This window comes from Cricetulus griseus (genome assembly GCF_003668045.3).
Source record: "Cricetulus griseus strain 17A/GY chromosome 1 unlocalized genomic scaffold, alternate assembly CriGri-PICRH-1.0 chr1_1, whole genome shotgun sequence".
In the NCBI taxonomy this organism is placed as follows: domain Eukaryota; kingdom Metazoa; phylum Chordata; class Mammalia; order Rodentia; family Cricetidae; genus Cricetulus; species Cricetulus griseus.
In genome coordinates, this window is record NW_023276807.1 from 250957077 (window position 1) to 250976955 (window position 19879).

The following is a 19879-nucleotide window of genomic DNA, read 5'->3' on the forward strand; positions in this document are numbered from 1 at the left end:
TTTCCTTCGCTTAAATATGAGTGTCCTTGCTATGTCACTTCCTGCCTGGATCAGCAATTCTCTACTACATTTCCCAGAATCCTCTTTGACTCCTAGTCCCGTCTAACTTGCTGTCTCATTGGCCAAACAGTATTTTATTTAATAATGAAAAAGATAAACATACACAAAAGTACTTCCCCCATCAAGGCACTTTTGATGGCATCATCTTCCCAGCCTCCTTAGTGGCTCTGTCTTGCTACAGTCAGGAGAGTACTTCATTTGTTAATCATTTATTTTGGCACTTAAGTTGCCACTTCTTTTTCAATTTTCGTGATAAGAGAGACTGCAAATTTTCCCAGATGCTTAGAAATTCATTATATCCAGGCTAATTGCCATTTGGTTACACAATTGCTGTTTAAAATGTGCCTGTCACATGTCATCATTGAGTACTTTTTGCTTCTCATAGAAACATTTAGACTTGATGTCACTTTACCAAGTGAGTTTCTTTTATTTGGGTTTGCTTGTGAACCAGGGTCTATCTATGTAGTGTAGTCTGTCCTGGAATTCACTCCTGCTGAGCTCCCCCGGGCTGGATTACAGTGTGTACTACCACAGTAAACTGTCAAATGATGTCTTAAATATGTTCAAGAAATAACTGTAGTGATTGTTTTAGGGGAGAGAGTTCAAAATTAACTTTGATTTATGTACATGTAGTATTTGCAATGAAACCTATAATTAAAGTTGAATTTTAGCAGTAAATATTCAGTGGTTTTATAGTTACTACAAAATAGGTCCTTCAAAAATTAACTTGAGCCGGGTAGTAATGGCCCACACCTTTAAACCCAGCACTGAGGAGGCAGAGGCAGGTGGATCTCCTGTGAGTTTGAGGCCAGCCTGGTCTACTGAGAGAGTTCCAGAACAGCCTCCAAAGCTACAGAGAAACCCTATATGAAAACAAAACAAAACAAAACAAACTTGAAATTAGGAAAAGGAAAAACTATGTGTTATTCCTAGACCTGGAATCCTATACAAATCCTCCAGCCCTTCAAGCACTCTGTCATTTTGTTTTGTTTCATTTTTAATTTGTTAGGGTTATGTGCGCCATCATGGAATTTTTATACAAGTGTGTCATTACACTTTGTTCCTTTGGTTCCCTCTCACCATGACCCCTCCCCCTTCCAGCTGGTTCCTTCTTCCCCAAGTTAGTATCTGCTCCTGCTTTTTAATACTTGTTAGATTACCCTGTTTCCCACCTTCTTTGAGCTCTTATTCTTTCCCTCTGATGATCTCTTTTCTAGTTTTGTGACACACGCCCCTCCACACACATATAAATACACATACATACATAAACACACACACACACACACACACACACACACACACACACAAAACTTCAGTTCTATATATTAAGAAAAAGCATGATATTTGTCTTTCTGAATGTAGCTTTCTTCATTTAGCACAATAATTTATAATTGCATTGATCTTCCTGCAAATGATTTAATTGTTCTTTGCCATTTCGTGAAATTCTATTGTGTATATGTGTAATGATAACTCCGTCAAGCCGCCTGAGCCCCACTCCCGCATGGAGGCCCAAAATAATACACAGAGATTAATATTAGATACAATGCTGCTGGCCAATGACTAGGATCTCTTATCTGCTATCTCTGTCTTAAGTATCAACCATAATTATTAATCTAAATATTTTATAAAGACTTATCTGGTCTAGCACGCCAGCGCCATGCGTCCTCTCTTGTTGGGCACACATGGCGATTCCCAGAGAAGAGAGGAGGAGGAAGAGAGTGATGCTTGTCATGGCTTATATTCTAAGTCTGCCTGCTATGCCACTTCCTGCCTGGATCACAAGACTTCTCTTTACATTTCCCAGAATCCTCCCCAACTCCTAGTCCCTGCTAACTTGCTTCCCTATTGGCCAACAGTACTTTATTTATCAACCAATAAGACAAACATATACACAGAAGGACCTCACCCATCAGTTGTGTATGTATCACGTGTTCTCTGTCTGTTTGTGGACATCTAAACTGCTTCCATTTCCTGACTTTGTAAATAGTGAAGCAATGAACATGAATGTACATTCATGTCTGTGTTTGAGCTACCTGTTTTAAATGCTAGGACTGTAGAGTCTGTGTTTTATAATCACTTTACTCTTTAAGTGTTTCTAGTGTAGTGACTAGGGTTACTAGGTACCCAGAGATAAAGCAGGTCTTTAGGGAGCTTGAAGTTATGTGTGGGTACAGGGAAGGGGAGGGCCATAGATGAGACAAGAAAGCATGCAATTATAATTACAGATACACCATTTTCTACATGTAGCTAGCAAACAATTTAAGTGAAAAAGGTTATTTAGCATTAGCCCTAGCAGTCAGAAATGTGTTTTCTTCCTGGTATATATATAGAGCTGCCAAGCAGTGAAAGTTTTGGTGCTCAGATTGCACTTCCTTTCCCTAGGTAGTTGTTTTCTCAATTGGAAAGAGAAATGGATGCTTGGGTATTGATTCACTTACTTTTATTTAGAAACTTCCAGTTTGTAAAGGGGTGATAAATGCAAAGTGTGAGTCTACTTCTTCTTTTCCATACACATTTCTTACAAACCTGTATAAAAACCATGGTAGTCGGGCCAGGATTATGAGAAACTTTCTCAGTCTTTTGCTTATCGTGTGGGAGACAAGGAATGGAGGCTCAGAACACATGCATTCCCCTGTCTGACAGTGAGAGGACAGAGGTATCTTCACTTGAGTTGGGCTCAGTGTCTTCCCACAGAAGACAGGGAATAAAGCAGCCGGTAACACAAAGTAGTCTACTCCCTTTTTCACCTTATACACAAAATCCTCCAGCCATAAAGTTTGCTTCCCTTTTGAGGCAATACACTATTTCCTATTTTCCAGTGCTAAACCCTAATCTTTAGTGTGGAAATGAGGTCTAGCTACATAACCAAGGCGGATCTGCAACTTAAGTCCAGCTGCCTCAGCCTCACAGGCTGTAGGCTCTCAATTGTAACAACATAGCCAGCTCTTCCCTGTCATTCTCACAACACAGACCCCGACCCCACAGTACACAGTACACAGTACACAGGCTACAACTTTAAGTGGAGACTTTTTTATTTAAAAAAATTTCATGCAGAGTGCACGCCTTTAATCCCAGCACTCGGGAGGCAGAGGCAGGCGGATCTCTGTGAGTTCGAGAGCGAGTGCCAGGATAGGCTCCAAAGCTACACAGAGAAACCCTGTCTCAAAAACAACAGCAACAAAAAATTCATACATTATATTGTTCATGTTTTCCTCCTCCCCAGTTCCTCCCACATCTTCCCCAACTCCCTACCCACCCAACATTGTTCTCTCTCTCCTTAAATAATCAACAAAACCAAAAGCACATACATACACAAAAAAAACCCACAAAAATGGACCTTAAACAAGCAAAAGATGAGTGTGTGTTTGTGTGTGTGTGTGTGTGTGTGTGTGTGTGTGTGTGTGTGTGTGTGTGTGTATGCATATACCCAAGCAGGCAAAATGAGACAAAAAGTCTTCAAAAACTACCATTGAGTTCATTTTTGTTGGTCAACTACTAAGCATGGAGCCTTCCCTGAAGTGTGCTTAATAGACCTGGTGAGACTTCATTGGAATAATACTGTTATTTCCTTTTCTAGGTGGTATTAATTGCAGATAGCTACTTGGTTAGGGGTGAGTGCCCACGTGCCCCTCTCATTGCTGGACCCCATCCAGCTTGAACCCATGCATGCCTTGTGTGCTGCCACAGTCTCTGTGTCGTCATATGTGCAAATGTCCTGTTGTGTCTGGAAAATACTATTTCGTTAGAGTCATCCATTACCTCTGTCTCTTTCTGCCTGCTCTTCTACATAGATCTAAAGGGATATTTTTAGCTTAAAAAGTCTGAAAAGAAATTCTTAATATAAAGTATGTGTTTCTACACTGAGCTGCCTCAGTCCAGCCTCAGCCTGGGCTCAGGTCCTGAGATGGGGAAGGGGCATCATACTTGCCCTTGTCTGACCACCAAATGAATTTCATACAAGTGGCCAGCCCCAAATAGCTCCAGCCATCTTTATTTATACATCAAAACAAGCATGTTTTTCCATGATAACAAGTTTTTTCCCATCCTCCAACTTTAACCCCCAGCAAAAACAAGTATGTCAAATATGTTTTTTCCGAACTTTAATATCAAAACATCTTAAACCAAAAACAACACTCATCATTTTGTTAGCTTGGCCAACTATCAAGCCAAGTACATCCTTTCTTTACAAAACTAAAAGGTGATTGACATAGGCACACATTTTCAAGACACAACCCATTCAAAACATATTTACAGAAATAGAGGTGGTCTGCCCTGATCCTGTCAGCACTGAATTAGAACAGCTCCTGGGGTCTGAAGTGACAGCTGGTATCCCCCAACAAGAAACCTGGGAAGCATAAGCTCCCAAAGAATTTTATGGGGAACATTGGAGAAAAAATGGGCCTTCCAGGAATTGTCATATCTGTCTCATGTATGATTGACAAAAATGATACTAAAACAGCCTTGAGAACCATCAATCATTGTAAGATGGAAGAGTGTGTAGAGGCTGTATGGTTCCAGCAGTACTCTGCACTGTCCCCTAAGTCCACTGGTCCTTGCCAAGTGAGACTGTCCCCATGGGCTTTTGCCTCATCTAGAGAGCCGTTGGACAGTCACTCATATACTGGTATAAAAACTAGGCCACACGGCTCCCAACACTGAACTTCTGGCTATATTTGCTCATGTGGCATTTATACTGAAAAAGATCATGTGTGTGTATACATATGTGCAGACTGTGCTCCATGACATACATCACATTGAGATGTGACTGTCCAGACATTTATGCTTTTATATCCCTTCCCACTTTGTTTTTATTTTAGATCTTTTTCAGTGCTGTAGATGGAACCTAGAGAGCTTTGTATGTGCTTGGCATGTGCTGTTTTCCTGGGCTGCATATCCAGTCAAAGTCCATGGATTTTTACACTTTGCACATCTGCCTTCAGGGTAGCATCTGTGTCTTTCTTTGCATGTGTACATCATCTGAAACTCACGCACCGTTCTCAGTGTGTGCTTCTTTCTTTACACGTGTACATCATCAACACCCACCCACCATTCTCAGTGTGTGCTTCTAATGGTAACAAAATTCACAATGTATCATTTGATTTAATAGGCCCTGAAATGTATGCTCTTCCTCTTCACTGTCTTAGCCATCTCCAACCTCTCTCTTGTTGATGGCCTTTAATTTCAATTTTCTTTTTATCAAACTTGCCTGAGGTGGGCACCTCAGCTCCTTTTGTCTGAGCCTTACAGGGGAAAACTGATATTAGCCGCAAATTCTTTGTCACCAGCCCCCCATGCAGCACCTTTATGCCCTTTTTTTTCCTCTAGTCCTCTCATTTTCCTTGGAAACCATTTCCGGCCTTCCTCCCTGTCTACACATCTCCAACTTTCCATTTCTCGTTTTTAGCAGATCACTTGGTGCTTCCTTTCACAATGAAGTTCTCTGTCAGGAAGCCTGTAAATACACACCTGTACCCATTCTGATTTGTTTGTTTTTGCTGGGTTTATTGGGAGGGAAGTCATAAGGAGTAGAAAACACATATCTTTAGGAACTGTCTAGGAAGTCAGGGTTACTATTTGTGTAATGAAAACAGGATGACCAAAGTTTGGGAGGGAAAGGGTTCATTTTGCTTATGATTCCACATCACTGTCATCACTGAAGGAAGTTGGGGCAGTAGCTCACACAGGGCAGGAACCTAGAGGCAGAAGCTGAATGCAGAGGCCATGGAAGGGTGCTACTGACTGGCTTGCTCAGTCTGCTTTCTTACAGAACCCAGGACAACCAGCCCAGGGATGACCTCACCCACAATATGCTGGGTCCTCCAACATCAGTCACTAATAAAGACAATGTCCTACAGGCTTGCCTACAACCGCATTTTGTGGAGCCATTTTCTCACCTCTCAGATGATTCCAAGTTGGGTCAAGTTGACATAAAAACTAGCCAGGACAGCAAACAAGTGTGTAATATAACAACATGACACATTAGGTTAAGGGCTAGACTGTGGCTATAGTGAATATATTTTAATACATCTGTGTGCCCACTAAAAAGAAGAAAAATAAAAAGATCACCTTGTTGTATATAAAATTCCACAAAATGGGATGGGAATATAGCTCAGTTGTTAGAATACTGGCCTTGTATGCAGGAAGTGCTGGGTTCAGTTCCTAGCACCACATAAACTGGGTGCCATGCTAAATACTTTGTAATCCAAGTATTCTCAGAGTGGATTCAGGATTATCAGGAGTTAGGTTCATCCTTGCTAAATAGTGAGTTCAAGGATATACATGAGACCCTGTCTTAAAATATTAACAATAGCAATGATAGTGGTGGTGCATGTCTTTAATCCCAGCAGTAGGGAAGCAGAGGCAAGTCTGGTCTGCATGGCATATTCCCGGCCAATCAGGACTATATAAGGAGACCCTGCCTCAAAACAAAATAACTAACTAAATAAATAAAATCACAAAGCAAGGATGTACTGAGTGCTCAGATGTGTTAGTTTCAGCCCCCACTTCACAGTCTTTTGTCCCTGCTGTTGAGCCCTCACAGGGTTTGGCTGCTCTTTCCTCAGGAGCTCTACACTGTTGACTGCTCCATCTCCTTCGAGTGACCTTTCCTGTTGTTTGTGACTCACACGGCTGCCGACCTTTTCCTCCTTTGCTAGTCCTTTAGGTTCCTCGGACGTGTTACCTTTGCCCATCCTTGAAATGTTTGTGTTTATACTCCTCTGGATTATGTCATAGTCTTTGTGTAGTTAGTAAACTACAGGTTTGTCTGTGATCCTGCAGGAAGTCAAAGCCAAGAGGAAGTAGGATAAACATATTAATTTATAATTAATGAGCATTCATTATGTGCTGTGAATTTTGTAAGCATTTAATATGTATTGTTTGATATTATCTTTATCAGAATTCCATTAGGTAAACACTGATGTTTAGACAAATGTCATACTTTAAGTTACTCATTTGTAGAAGCTAAATTCTGGAACTTACCTTCCTAAATCACAGAACTGTACCCTCTCTCAAGACAGTTGTATGATTAATAGTGTTTTTGAAGGATGAAGCATTCTTTGGCAGAACAGAATCTTCTTTTAGGATATAGGTATTAAATGATGTACAGGATGATCCCTGGGAAGCATCAGCGAATCCTCAGCTAAATCCTATAATGAGCTCAGTTGCATTCCATTCTCACAAAGAACCCTGTGTAGGAGGCCATGATGTTCAACCAAAGCAAAGCCCTGTTTTCAGGGTTCCTGCAATCATGTCTTTCTAACAACTCTTGATAGAAATTTGGAGCCTGCTGTTTCAGTGTTGTATTTTGTTTTCAAGAGGGAATAAATTTTGTTGATCTTTGTATGTACAATATCTAGCCCAAACCAAGATTATTTACAAGTAATCTTGTGAATTCAAGATGACCTATCTTTGAGTAACTATTATGAATAATTTGAACATGTTTTAGTTTAGTTATGAGGTCATTTCATAGATTAGCAGAAAAATTCACTACAGAATTCGGTCTACCATGTTCACTTTGAAACGTGTAATTCTTCCTTTGATTTATAGTCATCTGAGCAAGATCGAAGAAACAACTCTGAACTTCAAATCCGATGTCAGCGTTTAGCCTTGGAATTGGCAGACACCAAGCAGTTGATTCAGCAAGGTGATTACCGTCAAGAGAACTACGACAAAATCAAGAGGTAAGGTGGCCGTGGGGATTTCCACTTTTAGTGTGCGCCACAGTCACCTGAATTTGTGTCACCCACATAGTTATTTCTCCATTTCCTTGTTCATTGTGTGAAAGTGTGCAGCTTGGTGGGCACCAGCTGTGGTTTCATATTGGTGGTTTTAGTGTATGTAGAAGTTGCTACCACCCTTTAGGATGTAAGAGAAAATAGGACCCCTGTACAATGCCTTGTGTGAATATTTGCTAAGTGTTATTTGATGAATTCCATGTAATGTCAGGTTAAGTGTTTAAATTTTCTCGTGTTTTCTTTCTTTCTTTCTTTCTTTCTTTACTTTTGTAGCTGTTCCTTTTCCAACAAAAGGTTTTCACTCTTTAGAAACAGAATTTTGTAAGAACATTTTCCAAGTATATTGCTGCTATGTAACTGGGGAAATCTTCCTTTAGCTGGAAGGGACTTCTCTATTCTATATTTAATGAACTTCTCTGATGTGTCCCTTAATCTCACTTAAACCTGAGTGTTGTCAGATAATATTAACCAAAGGAGACCAGTTGGCGGTGGTGCACACCTTTAATCCCAGCACTCGGAAGATAGAAGCAGGCATATCTTTGAGTTCAAGGCCAGCCTGGTCTACAGAGTTGAGTTCACAGATAGCCAGATCTACACAGACATCTCGAAAAACAAAACAAAAAACAAAAACAAACAAAACAACAACAAAAGATTAACCAAAACCATTGCCAACATTTTATAGTATGTAAGTAATGTATCTTTGTAGGTAGGGTGTATTTATCTTACTTGTTCATTTGTTATATCTTCTCTAGGTAGAATTCTTGAAGTTCAGTAGTCAGTCAGTGATAGAATGTTGTAAGTGAATTTACAAGCATTTAGCACATACATTGGTATTTTTATTCCCACCTTGATTGGTATGTGGTATGTAATATAGTATTTATCATTATTTCCTAATGCAGTAATTATTTGATCTTTAAATCTATGAGAGCTAAACTCAGTAAACTCCTGAAGAAAGCTGAATTTTGAAAGAAACATTTGTATTTTTAGTTAAGTTTTTTTTTTTTTTTTTTTGGTTTTTCGAGACAGGTTTTCTCTGTGTAGCTTTGGAGCCTATCCTGGCACTCTCTCTGGAGACCAGGCTGGCCTCAAACTCACAGAGATCTGCCTGCCTCTGCCTCCCGAGTGCTGGGATTAAATGCATGCGCCACCAACACCCGGCTTTAGTTAAGTTTTTATTAGTATATATTAATAATACATTATAATGGGTTTCATCATGACATTTTCATACATTTATATAACATTTTGATCATATTCTCCTGACTACCCTCTATTGTCCCCCATCAACTCCGACTGAAACTGCTTTCCCTCCAACTATTCCCAAGAAGCTCTTAAAATGAAGTCATTTGAGATGGTAAGATGATACTTACAATTGATATTTTTATGTCTTACTTTCCTCTCCAAATCTACAGAAATGGTAAACAAAATGAGAAAAATTACAATCATCAGAATAGTCCAGAGCTCTCTGACTCACTTTTTTTCAGTAAAAGAAACAAGACAAGTTGGAGTTTATAATTATCAAGGCTGCATGATAAAATCATGGGTGTTCATTATAGTATCTCTATTTTTTATAATAAAAAACTAGGAAGAAAATGATAACCTTGATTAAAAAGTATAAGCACTTCCATATGTTAAAAATATGTCAATAAATTGGGCGAGGTGGAGTCCACCTGAATCTTTGGTTCAAATACGTTAAAAAACATGTATAAGTCATATATGGTGACAGCACACTATAATCCCAGCCAGTGTTTGAGATGCTGAAGTAGGAAGATTCTTGAGTGTCTTGTGGGCTCTGACAAAATTCCTAATTCAAAAACCAAGCCTACTATTATATGTAGCTCACTAGTAGAACACTGTGACCCCGAGTTCAGTCACCAGAACTACACAGAATTAAAAAGAAAAGGACAAGTCATGAAAATATAAGGTAACCTGAGAGATATGTTCCTTTATAAGTGTTCACAAATATATGAAATTTATCAGTATATCATATCATATCATCTAGAATTCAAATGTTTCTGAATTACAAATTTATTCCTACATAAAATTCTATATGGCAGTTAAAACTATTAATTTATACTGGAGTCACTTGTTTCAACAGCTCCAGAACTTCTGGTTAACATGTTCCCTTGACCCTTCCACTAAAAAGTTCTGGTTTCTAGTAAAAGAAAGCGCTATTTCAAAGTCAATATTTGGGCTGTGATCATTGCTATATCAGCCATTGTTTCTTGGCAAGGACAGAGAGAGGAAAGACAGAAGACCATAACACACTGAACAAAATTTTATTGATACTTCTAGTACCAGTTAACACCACAATATCAACTATAGAACCTCCAGGCAATTAAATATAGTACAACCTGGGTATAAAAATAAATACTGACAATTATGAGTTATAACCCATTTATAAAATAAGAATCTACAAGGGCATACTAACACTAAATGGGGACTGAAGATCTGAACAGTACCATTTCAGCTAGTAAACATGTATGTCAGGATGGTTGCTTTATAGCATCATTAATCGTATTTAATCTGAATCATCAGTGAATCTGCAGCCTTGGGTGAGGTATGTCACAGAATAGGCTGTATCTTTCATCTGTGTGGCATATTGGAAAGCCAGTCTCTGAGTCCATGGAGTCCCAAGGTCGTTCTGACTAGGGAGGAGGAGTTAGGAGCAATCGCATTTCTTGGCTCAGTTTTAAGGATGCCGATTTGGTCCAGTTCTTAGTTTTACTGTTCTGGAAGAGGGCTAGTCTGAAGGAGAAATGTACTATATCTGGCTTAATCATAAGCAATGTGTGAATGAAATAGTGCCTTGAATGCCTGCTTATGTACTGCTGTGTAATGTGAGTTAGAAATTATGATGGATGTTTGACCCTAATAAAGCCTGAAGCTGTATTTAAGTTCTTCAATTTCAAAGCTTTGATTTCAAAGTAAGATTGAAATCCTGTGAGATGGCTCATGCTTGTCATCACAGCATGGAGAAACCAAGACAGGAGAGTTGCTATGAGTTCTTGGCTAGTGTGAGCTAAGTGAGACCACGTCTGAAACAGCAGCAACAACAAAAATCTTTTAAGATGGGGGTTTTAGAATATTATTCTAAGGTGTGTTACTTTTGTTTATGCCCTGGAACATTTCTTTAATGATGCAAAGATGTGTTTGTGTTTGATTAAATAAAATTCACCTGCAGTTGAGAGGTTGGGTCAGCAACTAGCTGACAGGAAGTTGTAGGGAGGAGCCTGGTGGAGAAGGTTTATAAGCAGGGGCAAGAATGCCTGTGGAGGACTTCTTGGGAGACAAGAGGTGGGCTGCTTGGTATTTGGCCTCTCTGGGAAGCAGAATTCTACCTCAACCTTTGAATCTGGAGTTCTTCAGCGGGACAGAAACTTAAATGTTTCCTTAGTAGCTTTGAAAGATTTGGTGCCTGACGGAACCGAATTCCTCAGGCTTTGGCTCTTGCTGCCTAGCCACTGTTGGTAGTGGCAGGGTTGCATTTGCTGAATCAATAGGATAATCAATAGGATAGCCATAGCTTAAAAGCAGCAACAATTAAAGAAGAAAAACAGGGATGAAATTGTACCTTAGAAAGAATTGTGTCATTTACTCTGTGTATTTGTGTAACACTAACACTAATGTTCCTAGTTACATATCTCAACGAGGTCTTAAACCTTCTGAATTTGGAAAGTAGATACACAAAAGCCCCACTGTTCTGGTCAGCCTCTGGCCACTCAACCCCTTTCAACTGTGAAGAGGTTTCCATATTTACATGTGGATTTGATTTGATTTTCCTAGTGAGCGCGACGCTCTGGAACAGGAAGTACTCGAGGTTAGAAGAAAACATGAAATACTTGAAGCTTCTCACATAGCTCAGGCTAAAGAAAGAAGTGAATTATCAAAAGAGGTAAGCTCCCAAGTCGACTCACTCATGTTTATTGTATATTAACACACAAATAGCCCAAGATAAAGACATGGGAGAAATCATATTTTTCTCCTTTTAATGTAGCTACCAGGAAGAGAGATAGACTTAGCAAGTTTGCATAAACAAGGCTAAGTTTATCACTTTAAGATTTATTTTTATTTATTATGTGTACAGTGTTCTGCCTACGTGCCAGAAGAGGGCACCAGGTTACATTACAGATGGTTGTAAGCCACCATGTGGTTGCTGGGAATTGAACTCAGGACCTTTGCTAGAGCAAGCAGTGCTCTTAACCTCTGAGCTATATCTCCAGCCCAAGTTTATCACTTTTTAAAGGAGAATTTTTATGTGATACACACAGGGAAAGTCATCATTCAGAAGTAACACCTCACGATCGACATGTCTCTGAATTTCCATAGGTAACAACCTTGCAGCAGACAGTCACCCTCCTGCAGAAGGATAAAGAGTACCTCAATCGCCAAAACATGGAGCTCAGTGTCCGCTGTGCCCATGAAGAGGATCGCCTGGAGAGGCTGCAGGTGCAACTGGAAGAGACCAAAAAGGCTAGAGAAGATATGTATGAAAAATACGTGTCATCCAGGCAAGACTCATGCTTCCCTTGTGATAGATGTAAATGAGCTCTTGGTGTGTGGATGAGAACTGATTTATGGGAACACGAGTGGTTTAAGGTCTACGGGTCCCTTTCATTTCGTCCCTTGTTAGCTTTTCCAGTTGATCTTTTAGTGATACTGTGATTTTCCAGGAACCACAACGGCCTATTTTTCTTCTTTTAGTTAAAACAATTAATTGGCATGTATTTATTCAAACAGTTATGGGCTATCATAGTCTTTTCTTATTGTACCTCATGCACTGTGTTCATATTCACCAGTCCCATTACTCTCCTGTCTCTCCTCCCACTCATTCCAAATACCCCCACTTTTACCTTCACCCCGTATATACTGGGTTGCTGCCCTTGTGCAGTAAGTGCCTTTATCTGCTGAGTCATATTGACAGCCCATAACTTACTTTTTAACAATATTTTTAATATCCTATTGCTGGTGGAAAGCCCTAGGTTTAGTTCTAAGAACAGCAGAGAAAAAATTTCTGTGACCCTGTGACTAAGATTATTTATTAGTAGTTTTTGGAAGTCTGAAAATAACCTATAGAAATACCATTTTGAAGGAAATCTAAGTATACTTAGGATTTCTCTGACAAATATGACAAATATGAGTCACAAGGTACTTACTAATTATATGGTTTTTCAAATCACAGACCTTGGGCTCAGACCACCTGCATCTCAAGTCTGCCTTCGCTCTTCTAAATATGTGTATGCTCTGGAGTTGCTTTATACTAATAGCCCTCATAATCCTTGGGCTATTTATATTCATCAGCAAGCCAAAAGCTAAAAAAAAAGTTAAAATTTGGTGTTGGGGAGTTGACTCAGCAGTTAAGAGCATTGTTGGGGAAAAATTCTAACTAGGTAAAGATCCTTTCTTGTTGCAGAATATTACTTTTAACTGTGTAAAAGGTGTGTGACATTTTGTTTGTGTTGCATTTATTTAATGATGTAAAGATGTGTTACATTTGTTTATACTGCATTTGCTTAATTGTGTAAAGAGGTGTTGCATTTGTTTCACTTTGCCTGCCTTCGGCACCTGATTGGTCTAATAAAGAGCTGACTAGCCAGTAGTTAGTCAGAGAAAGGATAGGCGGAGCTGGCAGGCAGAGAGAATAAGTAGGAGAAATCTTGGCTCAAAAAGGTGGAGAGGAGAAGAGACTGAGTTAGAAAGGAAAGGAGATGCCCAGTTCCAGAAGCCAGGCATCTGCCAGCCAAACACAAGAAGCAGTGAAAGTGAGATGCAGAAAAAAGGAAGGTAAAAAGCCTGGAGGCCACAGGTAGATAAAGAGAAACAGGCTAAGTTAAAGAGTTAGCCAGAAATGAGCTGAGGTAAGGCTGAGCATTCATAACTAATAAGCCTCTGTGTCATGATTTGGGAGCTAGGTGGTGGCCCAAAAAGAAAAAGCCTGATACAGAGCTCTGGCTGCTCTTCCAGAGAACCTAGGTTCAGTTTCCAGCACCCTCATTGTGGCTCACATATGGAGGCGTCACCATCTCAAAGTCCCGTCTCCAGGAATCTAACACCGTTTTCTGGCCTTCATGAGCACTGCGTGCACATGGTGTGCATATATGCAGCAAAACATCCATACACATAAGATGAAGGAGAAACATTTCTGACTTCCCTCAGCCTGTTTACTTCTATTGGTTTGTGCTGTGCTTGCCACTCATGCCCTATATACACTTTGACTTTACCTTAAAAAAAAAAATTCATGTGTGACTGTTTGCTGTGCTGAGAAGGAAATGTTTTATAAAGTCAGAATGATCTCGGCATTCCATTTTTATTCTTTATGTCTCAACATGCAAATCTGTGTACATCAGTCTTCAGGCCTCAGCCCTGTGCTTTGAAAAGGACGTTGACGATGAGCACCCAACCTAAGACTAAATCTGCTGTAGTAATTAATGAAGCCCATAGAACAATAGTGGTGTATTCATAGGCTGGTGCTTTGAAACAACGGTGTCTTAGGAATTCTAAAACACCTAAAATGGCTCAGTTTTTTAACATGTTATAAAGCATACTTTCATATAAGATATTAAAATCTTACTGGAAAACAAGTCTTTTCTCATGAAAGAAAACATGACTGTTCTGTTGTTTTTGCAGAGACCATTATAAAACAGAATATGAAAATAAACTACATGATGAGCTAGAGCAAATCAAATTGAAAACTAATCTGGAAATTGATCAGCTTCGAAGTGCCTCTAGGGAGATGTATGAACGAGAAAACAGGTAAAAATGTGATTGAGCAATTATGTTTTTCTTTGGAGATTATAAAAATTTCATGGGGCTGGAGAGATGGCTCAAAGGCTAGGAGCACTGACTGCTCTTCCAGAGGTCCAGAGCCACACGGTGGCTCACAACCATCCCTTATGAGACCTGGTGCCCTCTTCTGGTGTGCAGATAGACATAGAAGCAGAATGTTGTATACATAATAAATAAAAAAAAAATTCATTGAAATTAAATGCCATTTCTAAGATGTCTTTTTAATAGTTGTAAATATAAATTGAGAATTAGAATTTTAAAATCTTTGGTAGCTAATTACAACAGAATGTATACTTTAGGTCTTTTTCCTCTAATAATGTGTCTGTTTCCTGGTGGCTCAATTCAGACCAAAGACAAGAATAAGAAAATTCAGAAAGTACTAAGACAGCAATAGTTCTACCAACCATTTCTCTTGGATACTTGTAAAAAGTGCAATAGTATATATATTTTATTTTACTGCTTGTCCTGAAAGATGTTATATTAGAATATTTTTATTCACAAGTCACTTTTGAATGATTATATGATAGGTTCCTCGAGTAATTGTTGGCACAGAAGAGTAACTGGGAAGAGAGGAGGGGGGGTGTGGTCGGGATGTAAAATAAATTAATAATAGTTTAAAAAAAGATTAAGTAGATGCTACTTATTTGAGTGGCAGTTGTTTTCATCATGTATTAACTCCTGCCTTCCATTCTCTACTGCCTCTTCACTGCGTCCTTCCATCCTCCCCCCGTGTCCTCATGCATCCAAGGCAAACACTACCAACCATAGTGTCACCCCTCCCAGATGCTTAGCAGCAGAAAGACCTGGTGGGTTAAGGGGTAAGAAGAAGCTAAGAATACAACTTGTGGTTGTTAAAACATTAGAAAACCATAAGGCTTTCATAGGAACACATGATGAATTTAGTTTCATTGGAAGCATCTGTGGGATTTACAGATAGAGTAGTGAATTCAAGAGAATGGTCTGCACATGGGAAGACAGAACTGTGGCATAGACCTTTTTCCTAACTACTGTTTGGATTTGTGGCTCAGTTCTTTCCTGCTAATGCATTTTGTAGGCTTTTGTTCTCCTAACCTTAAAACTTACGGCGTCATTTTATATTATGACTAATATATGGTTATGCCTAAACAATCCACATTACTGCATGTACTTTGCTGTTTGTGATTAAACATTGTGACGGTTTCCTGATTTTCCAGTTGTCCATCTAAAACCAAAACAAGAACAAAGAGAATCCTTTAAAATACATCCTATCATAGCATAAGTTTAGATGTGTTGACTCCCTCTCTGAAAATAGTATAGGTAGGATGGCAAAGTTGTGTAGGAAAATAGGCAGCAACCATTTCCAGGTTTCCTGCATCAATGAAGGCAATTGGGAAAGTCCCCCACACTGGCCAACCTGACCTAGACAGCATCTCCTGGAGACGCTTCCCAAGTGATCAGGCTTTGTCGAGCCGACAATTAAAACTAAACATCTAACACCTAACCAGAAAATTGATGGGATTGGACCTAGGTGCTCCATTCAACCACAGGATTTTAGATTGATCCATAGATAGCAACACTGATAGTTGCCACCAGATGGCGCCAAACTGCAGCTCAATCCTGTGCCAGCACAGGGAAACTTAAGAAGCCCTTGTGCAAGCTTGCTTGTATTTTTTCACGTCACGGTAATCTGCCCCTGTATTTATGTGACTTAATCTTTCATTATGGCAGGTCTGAAATGTAGTTATAGCTTCTTTCCTCTAAGTTCTTCACAAGATAAAATAGTAAGTTCTTTTGAAATATGAAAACTTTGAATGGGTAAAGAAAGGTTTTAATATTCCATATAAACAAAATTCAGAAAATGTTTACATACTTCATTGTGTTTTGGATCTATGTGAGTTAACCTTTGAAGTTAGATATATAATGTTGTCCTGTATACTGTATCAGTATGCTATTAACATTATGACTTAAAACGTAGCAAGTATACTTGTGCATTTATAGTTACCTTTCCCTAATAAACACTTTTGGAAGAGAGTAAGAAGCTAAGAGTAGAGAAATACCTTGGACGGTGGAGGGCAGGATGAGGGAAATTCAGGTCAGTGTCGATAATTATTATATAAATAACTTAGTAGGTCTATGTGACAGTTTAAGGTCCCTCTTGAATGTTTAGAAATCAGACATTTTTTTCAGAGTGAGGTTATTTAATCTGCAGTACCAGTATAAAAGAGGTTGAGGCAGGAGCATCACAGGTTCCAGGCCAGCCAGAGCTTCTATACCCAGGCCCTTTCTTGAAAGAGAGAAAAGACGGTATTTCATAAGTGAGAGTATATGAGATTTTGAGCAAAAAGACTAAGTTTAAATCCTGTCCCCACCACTCACAGCACTTCATGTCCCTGAGTTTAGTTTCCTTTTTCGAAAAATGAGCTAATAGTAATGCTTCAGGGAGTGGCCCATGAGGTCTGCATTAGATAGAACATGTGAAAAGTGCATTGTAAGTTATAAAATGTGTAATATGAATATAGTTATTTTATACCATTTGTCTCTGTAATAAAATCATTTTACTTACAGGATGACAATCTGAATAAAATGATTATTACATAAAGGCTAGCTAATAGCATGAATTACTACCTTCAAGTCCACCTTTATGAAGTGTAGAGGGTCTAAACGTGCCTGCTTCCCCTTGCAGTTCTGAGGGGGAAATAAAGTGAGGTGACTGAATTCGTCCCGAGCCCAGAACTGCCTTTAATGTAGGATGCATGCTCTCAGAAGCACAGGAGAACACTGTTGTGATGCGCGGTCTGGGTTTGTTCGAAGCCTTCACTAGGTTCTTCCTGCTGCAGAGTCTGGAAGTTCACTAGGTTCTTCCTGCTGCAGAGTCTGGAAGTTCTCTAGGTTCTTCCTGCTGCAGAGTCTGGAAGTTCTCTAGGTTCTTCCTGCTGCAGAGTCTGGAAGTTCTCTAGGTTCTTCCTGCTCCAGAGTCTGGAAGTTCTCTAGGTTCTTCCTGCTGCAGAGTCTGGAAGTTCACTAGGTTCTTCCTGCTGCAGAGTCTGGAAGTTCTCTAGGTTCTTCCTGCTGCAGAGTCTGGAAGTTCTCTAGGTTCTTCCTGCATAGAGTCTGGAAGTTCTCTAGGTTCTTCCTGCTGCAGAGTCTGGAAGTTCACTAGGTTCTTCCTGCTGCAGAGTCTGGAAGTTCTCTAGGTTCTTCCTGCTGCAGAGTCTGGAAGTTCACTAGGTTCTTCCTGCTGCAGAGTCTGGAAGTTCACTAGGTTCTTCCTGCTGCAGAGTCTGGAAGTTCACTAGGTTCTTCCTGCTGCAGAGTCTGGAAGTTCTCTAGGTTCTCCTGCTGCAGAGTCTGGAAGTTCTCTAGGTTCTTCCTGCTGCAGAGTCTGGAAGTTAAACCGCTCCACAGTCATTTGAAAGGGAGAGAGAGCAGAGTGTAGCACAGAGGAGATTGAAAAATGCCTTTAAGTGTAGCCATTAGTGCTGTGTTGCTTTGGTAATTTTATTTCCTTCCCTTCTCAACACTGCACACAATGCACTGCCTCCCAGAAGTGCTCAGGAAGCCTCAGTGACAAATGGGAAATTTCCGTAGAATATTATTGATATTAACCAGCTTTAAGCCTTGGATTTGGATTTACTTATGGGGATCAGTTGAATCTATTTGATCCATCCCAGTAGCTGAACTTGGAGCTAGATTACAGACAGAGGCTTCATTCCACATTTTCAGAGTGAGCATCGTCATCCATGTGCCAGCCAATAAACCTTTGTTCATACCTTGCCAGATAATCTGTAATCTTTAGATTCCTTGGGAAAATGTTTAAGTCGTCTTTCCTTTACTTTTTGGTCTTTTCAACTAGATTTTTCTGAAGGAAAGCAAAATGGGGCCAGGTTATTATAATAAATCCTGCACAGAGGTTTCTAACTGATCAGACCTGAGCCTAGAGAATGCTACAGAAGTTACTCAGCTGATCACCTACCCTGTTTGTTCAGTTTCATTTTGATATAACTGCTGCTACGTTTTAAACCTCAGCATCTTTACAGATCTTAACTGAGTATTTTGTTAGGTAAATTTCTCGTGCATATGGACTTCTCTTGTCTGTGTGTTTAATTTGATGTGGATTGGATAGTTATCTACTTTGAGTTGATAATCACAGCCAGTAATGAGAAAAAGTCCATGTTGAGTGCTGACTGACCTAGCCTATTTTTCCTACTATAACAGAATACTGGAGACCATATAATTTGTAATGAACAGGAATTTATTTTCTCACTGTTCTGGAAGCTGGGAAATTGGATATCAAGGTGCTAGCATTTGGCAAGGGCCTGTTTCCTCCACCCTCACACGGCAGAAGGCCAGAGCACATGTGAAGAGGACAAGAGACAGACAGACTTAACTGTTGGAACATCAGTTCTGCACACAAAGAGGCTTCCCTCAGAGCCTGCTCCTCTCTCTTCTTGTTACTGTTCAGTAGTAATTAAACCTGAACATGATTTTTGAGAAGGGACAAACATTTAAACCATAGAGCTAGTTATAGTACAAGAATAGGAAATTACAGCATTTTTAGTCAACAGTGGTCTCAAAATTGTTTCTTCTCCTAAAATACTTAGCTTTTCTTTTAAGAAGACTTATTAAGCCAGGCAGTGTTGGTTCACTCCTTTAATCCCAGCATTCTGGAGACAGAGGCAGGAGGATCTCTAGATTTGAGGTCAGTCTGGTGTACAAAGTGAGTTCCTTGACAGCCAGAACTGTTACACGGAGAAACTCTGTCTCCAAAAACAAAACAAAAACAAAAACAAAGCCATTTTATTAAATAAGAATTCCTCTAGGTACAAAATTCCTCTAATACCAGAAATCAAGACGCTGAGGCAGGATTGTAAGTTATAGGCCAGTCCTACCCTAAACACTTCCAATTTTTCTAACATTTTTTGTACCATATTCAGATATAAATTTAGATTCAGCCTGTTGAGAGTAGAAATTTTATCTTCTAGGAATGAGAAAATATATTCCATTCTATTCAGTCTGTTTGCACATTTTGTGTTGTATTCTTTAAGCTTCTGTTGTGGAAAACTTTTGGCTATAGTTGCCTGTATTAAATTGTCTACTATCCAAATGACATTTTAGTGCATGTTAAATATGCCCATTTTGTTATAGTAGACCCTTGGTGTATAGATGAATGATTAGGAACTTAAATTTTAGAATTTTTTGTTTTGGGGGCTTTTTATTTTCTGGGGATTTTGTTTGTTTGTTTTCCTCCAAGACAGGGAGGGTTTCTCAGTATAACAGTTATGGCTATCCTGGAACTCTTTGTAACCAGGCTGGCTTTGAAC

The 19879-nt window shown here is 39.4% G+C and overlaps 1 protein-coding gene across 6 annotated transcripts in view; it reads left to right on the forward strand.

The window, feature by feature from the left end:
• The window catches only part of Pibf1 (progesterone immunomodulatory binding factor 1), a 166810-nt gene that overhangs the window by 33571 nt on the left and 113360 nt on the right, over positions 1–19879 (forward strand). For all 6 annotated transcript variants that reach the window (XM_027394008.2, XM_027394010.2, XM_027394009.2 and 3 more), the window contains exons 6-9: positions 7609–7742; positions 11580–11688; positions 12123–12304; positions 14421–14546. In XM_027394008.2, the coding sequence (XP_027249809.1) occupies positions 7609–7742; positions 11580–11688; positions 12123–12304; positions 14421–14546 (551 nt within the window). The remainder of the gene's footprint in view (positions 1–7608; positions 7743–11579; positions 11689–12122; positions 12305–14420; positions 14547–19879) is intronic.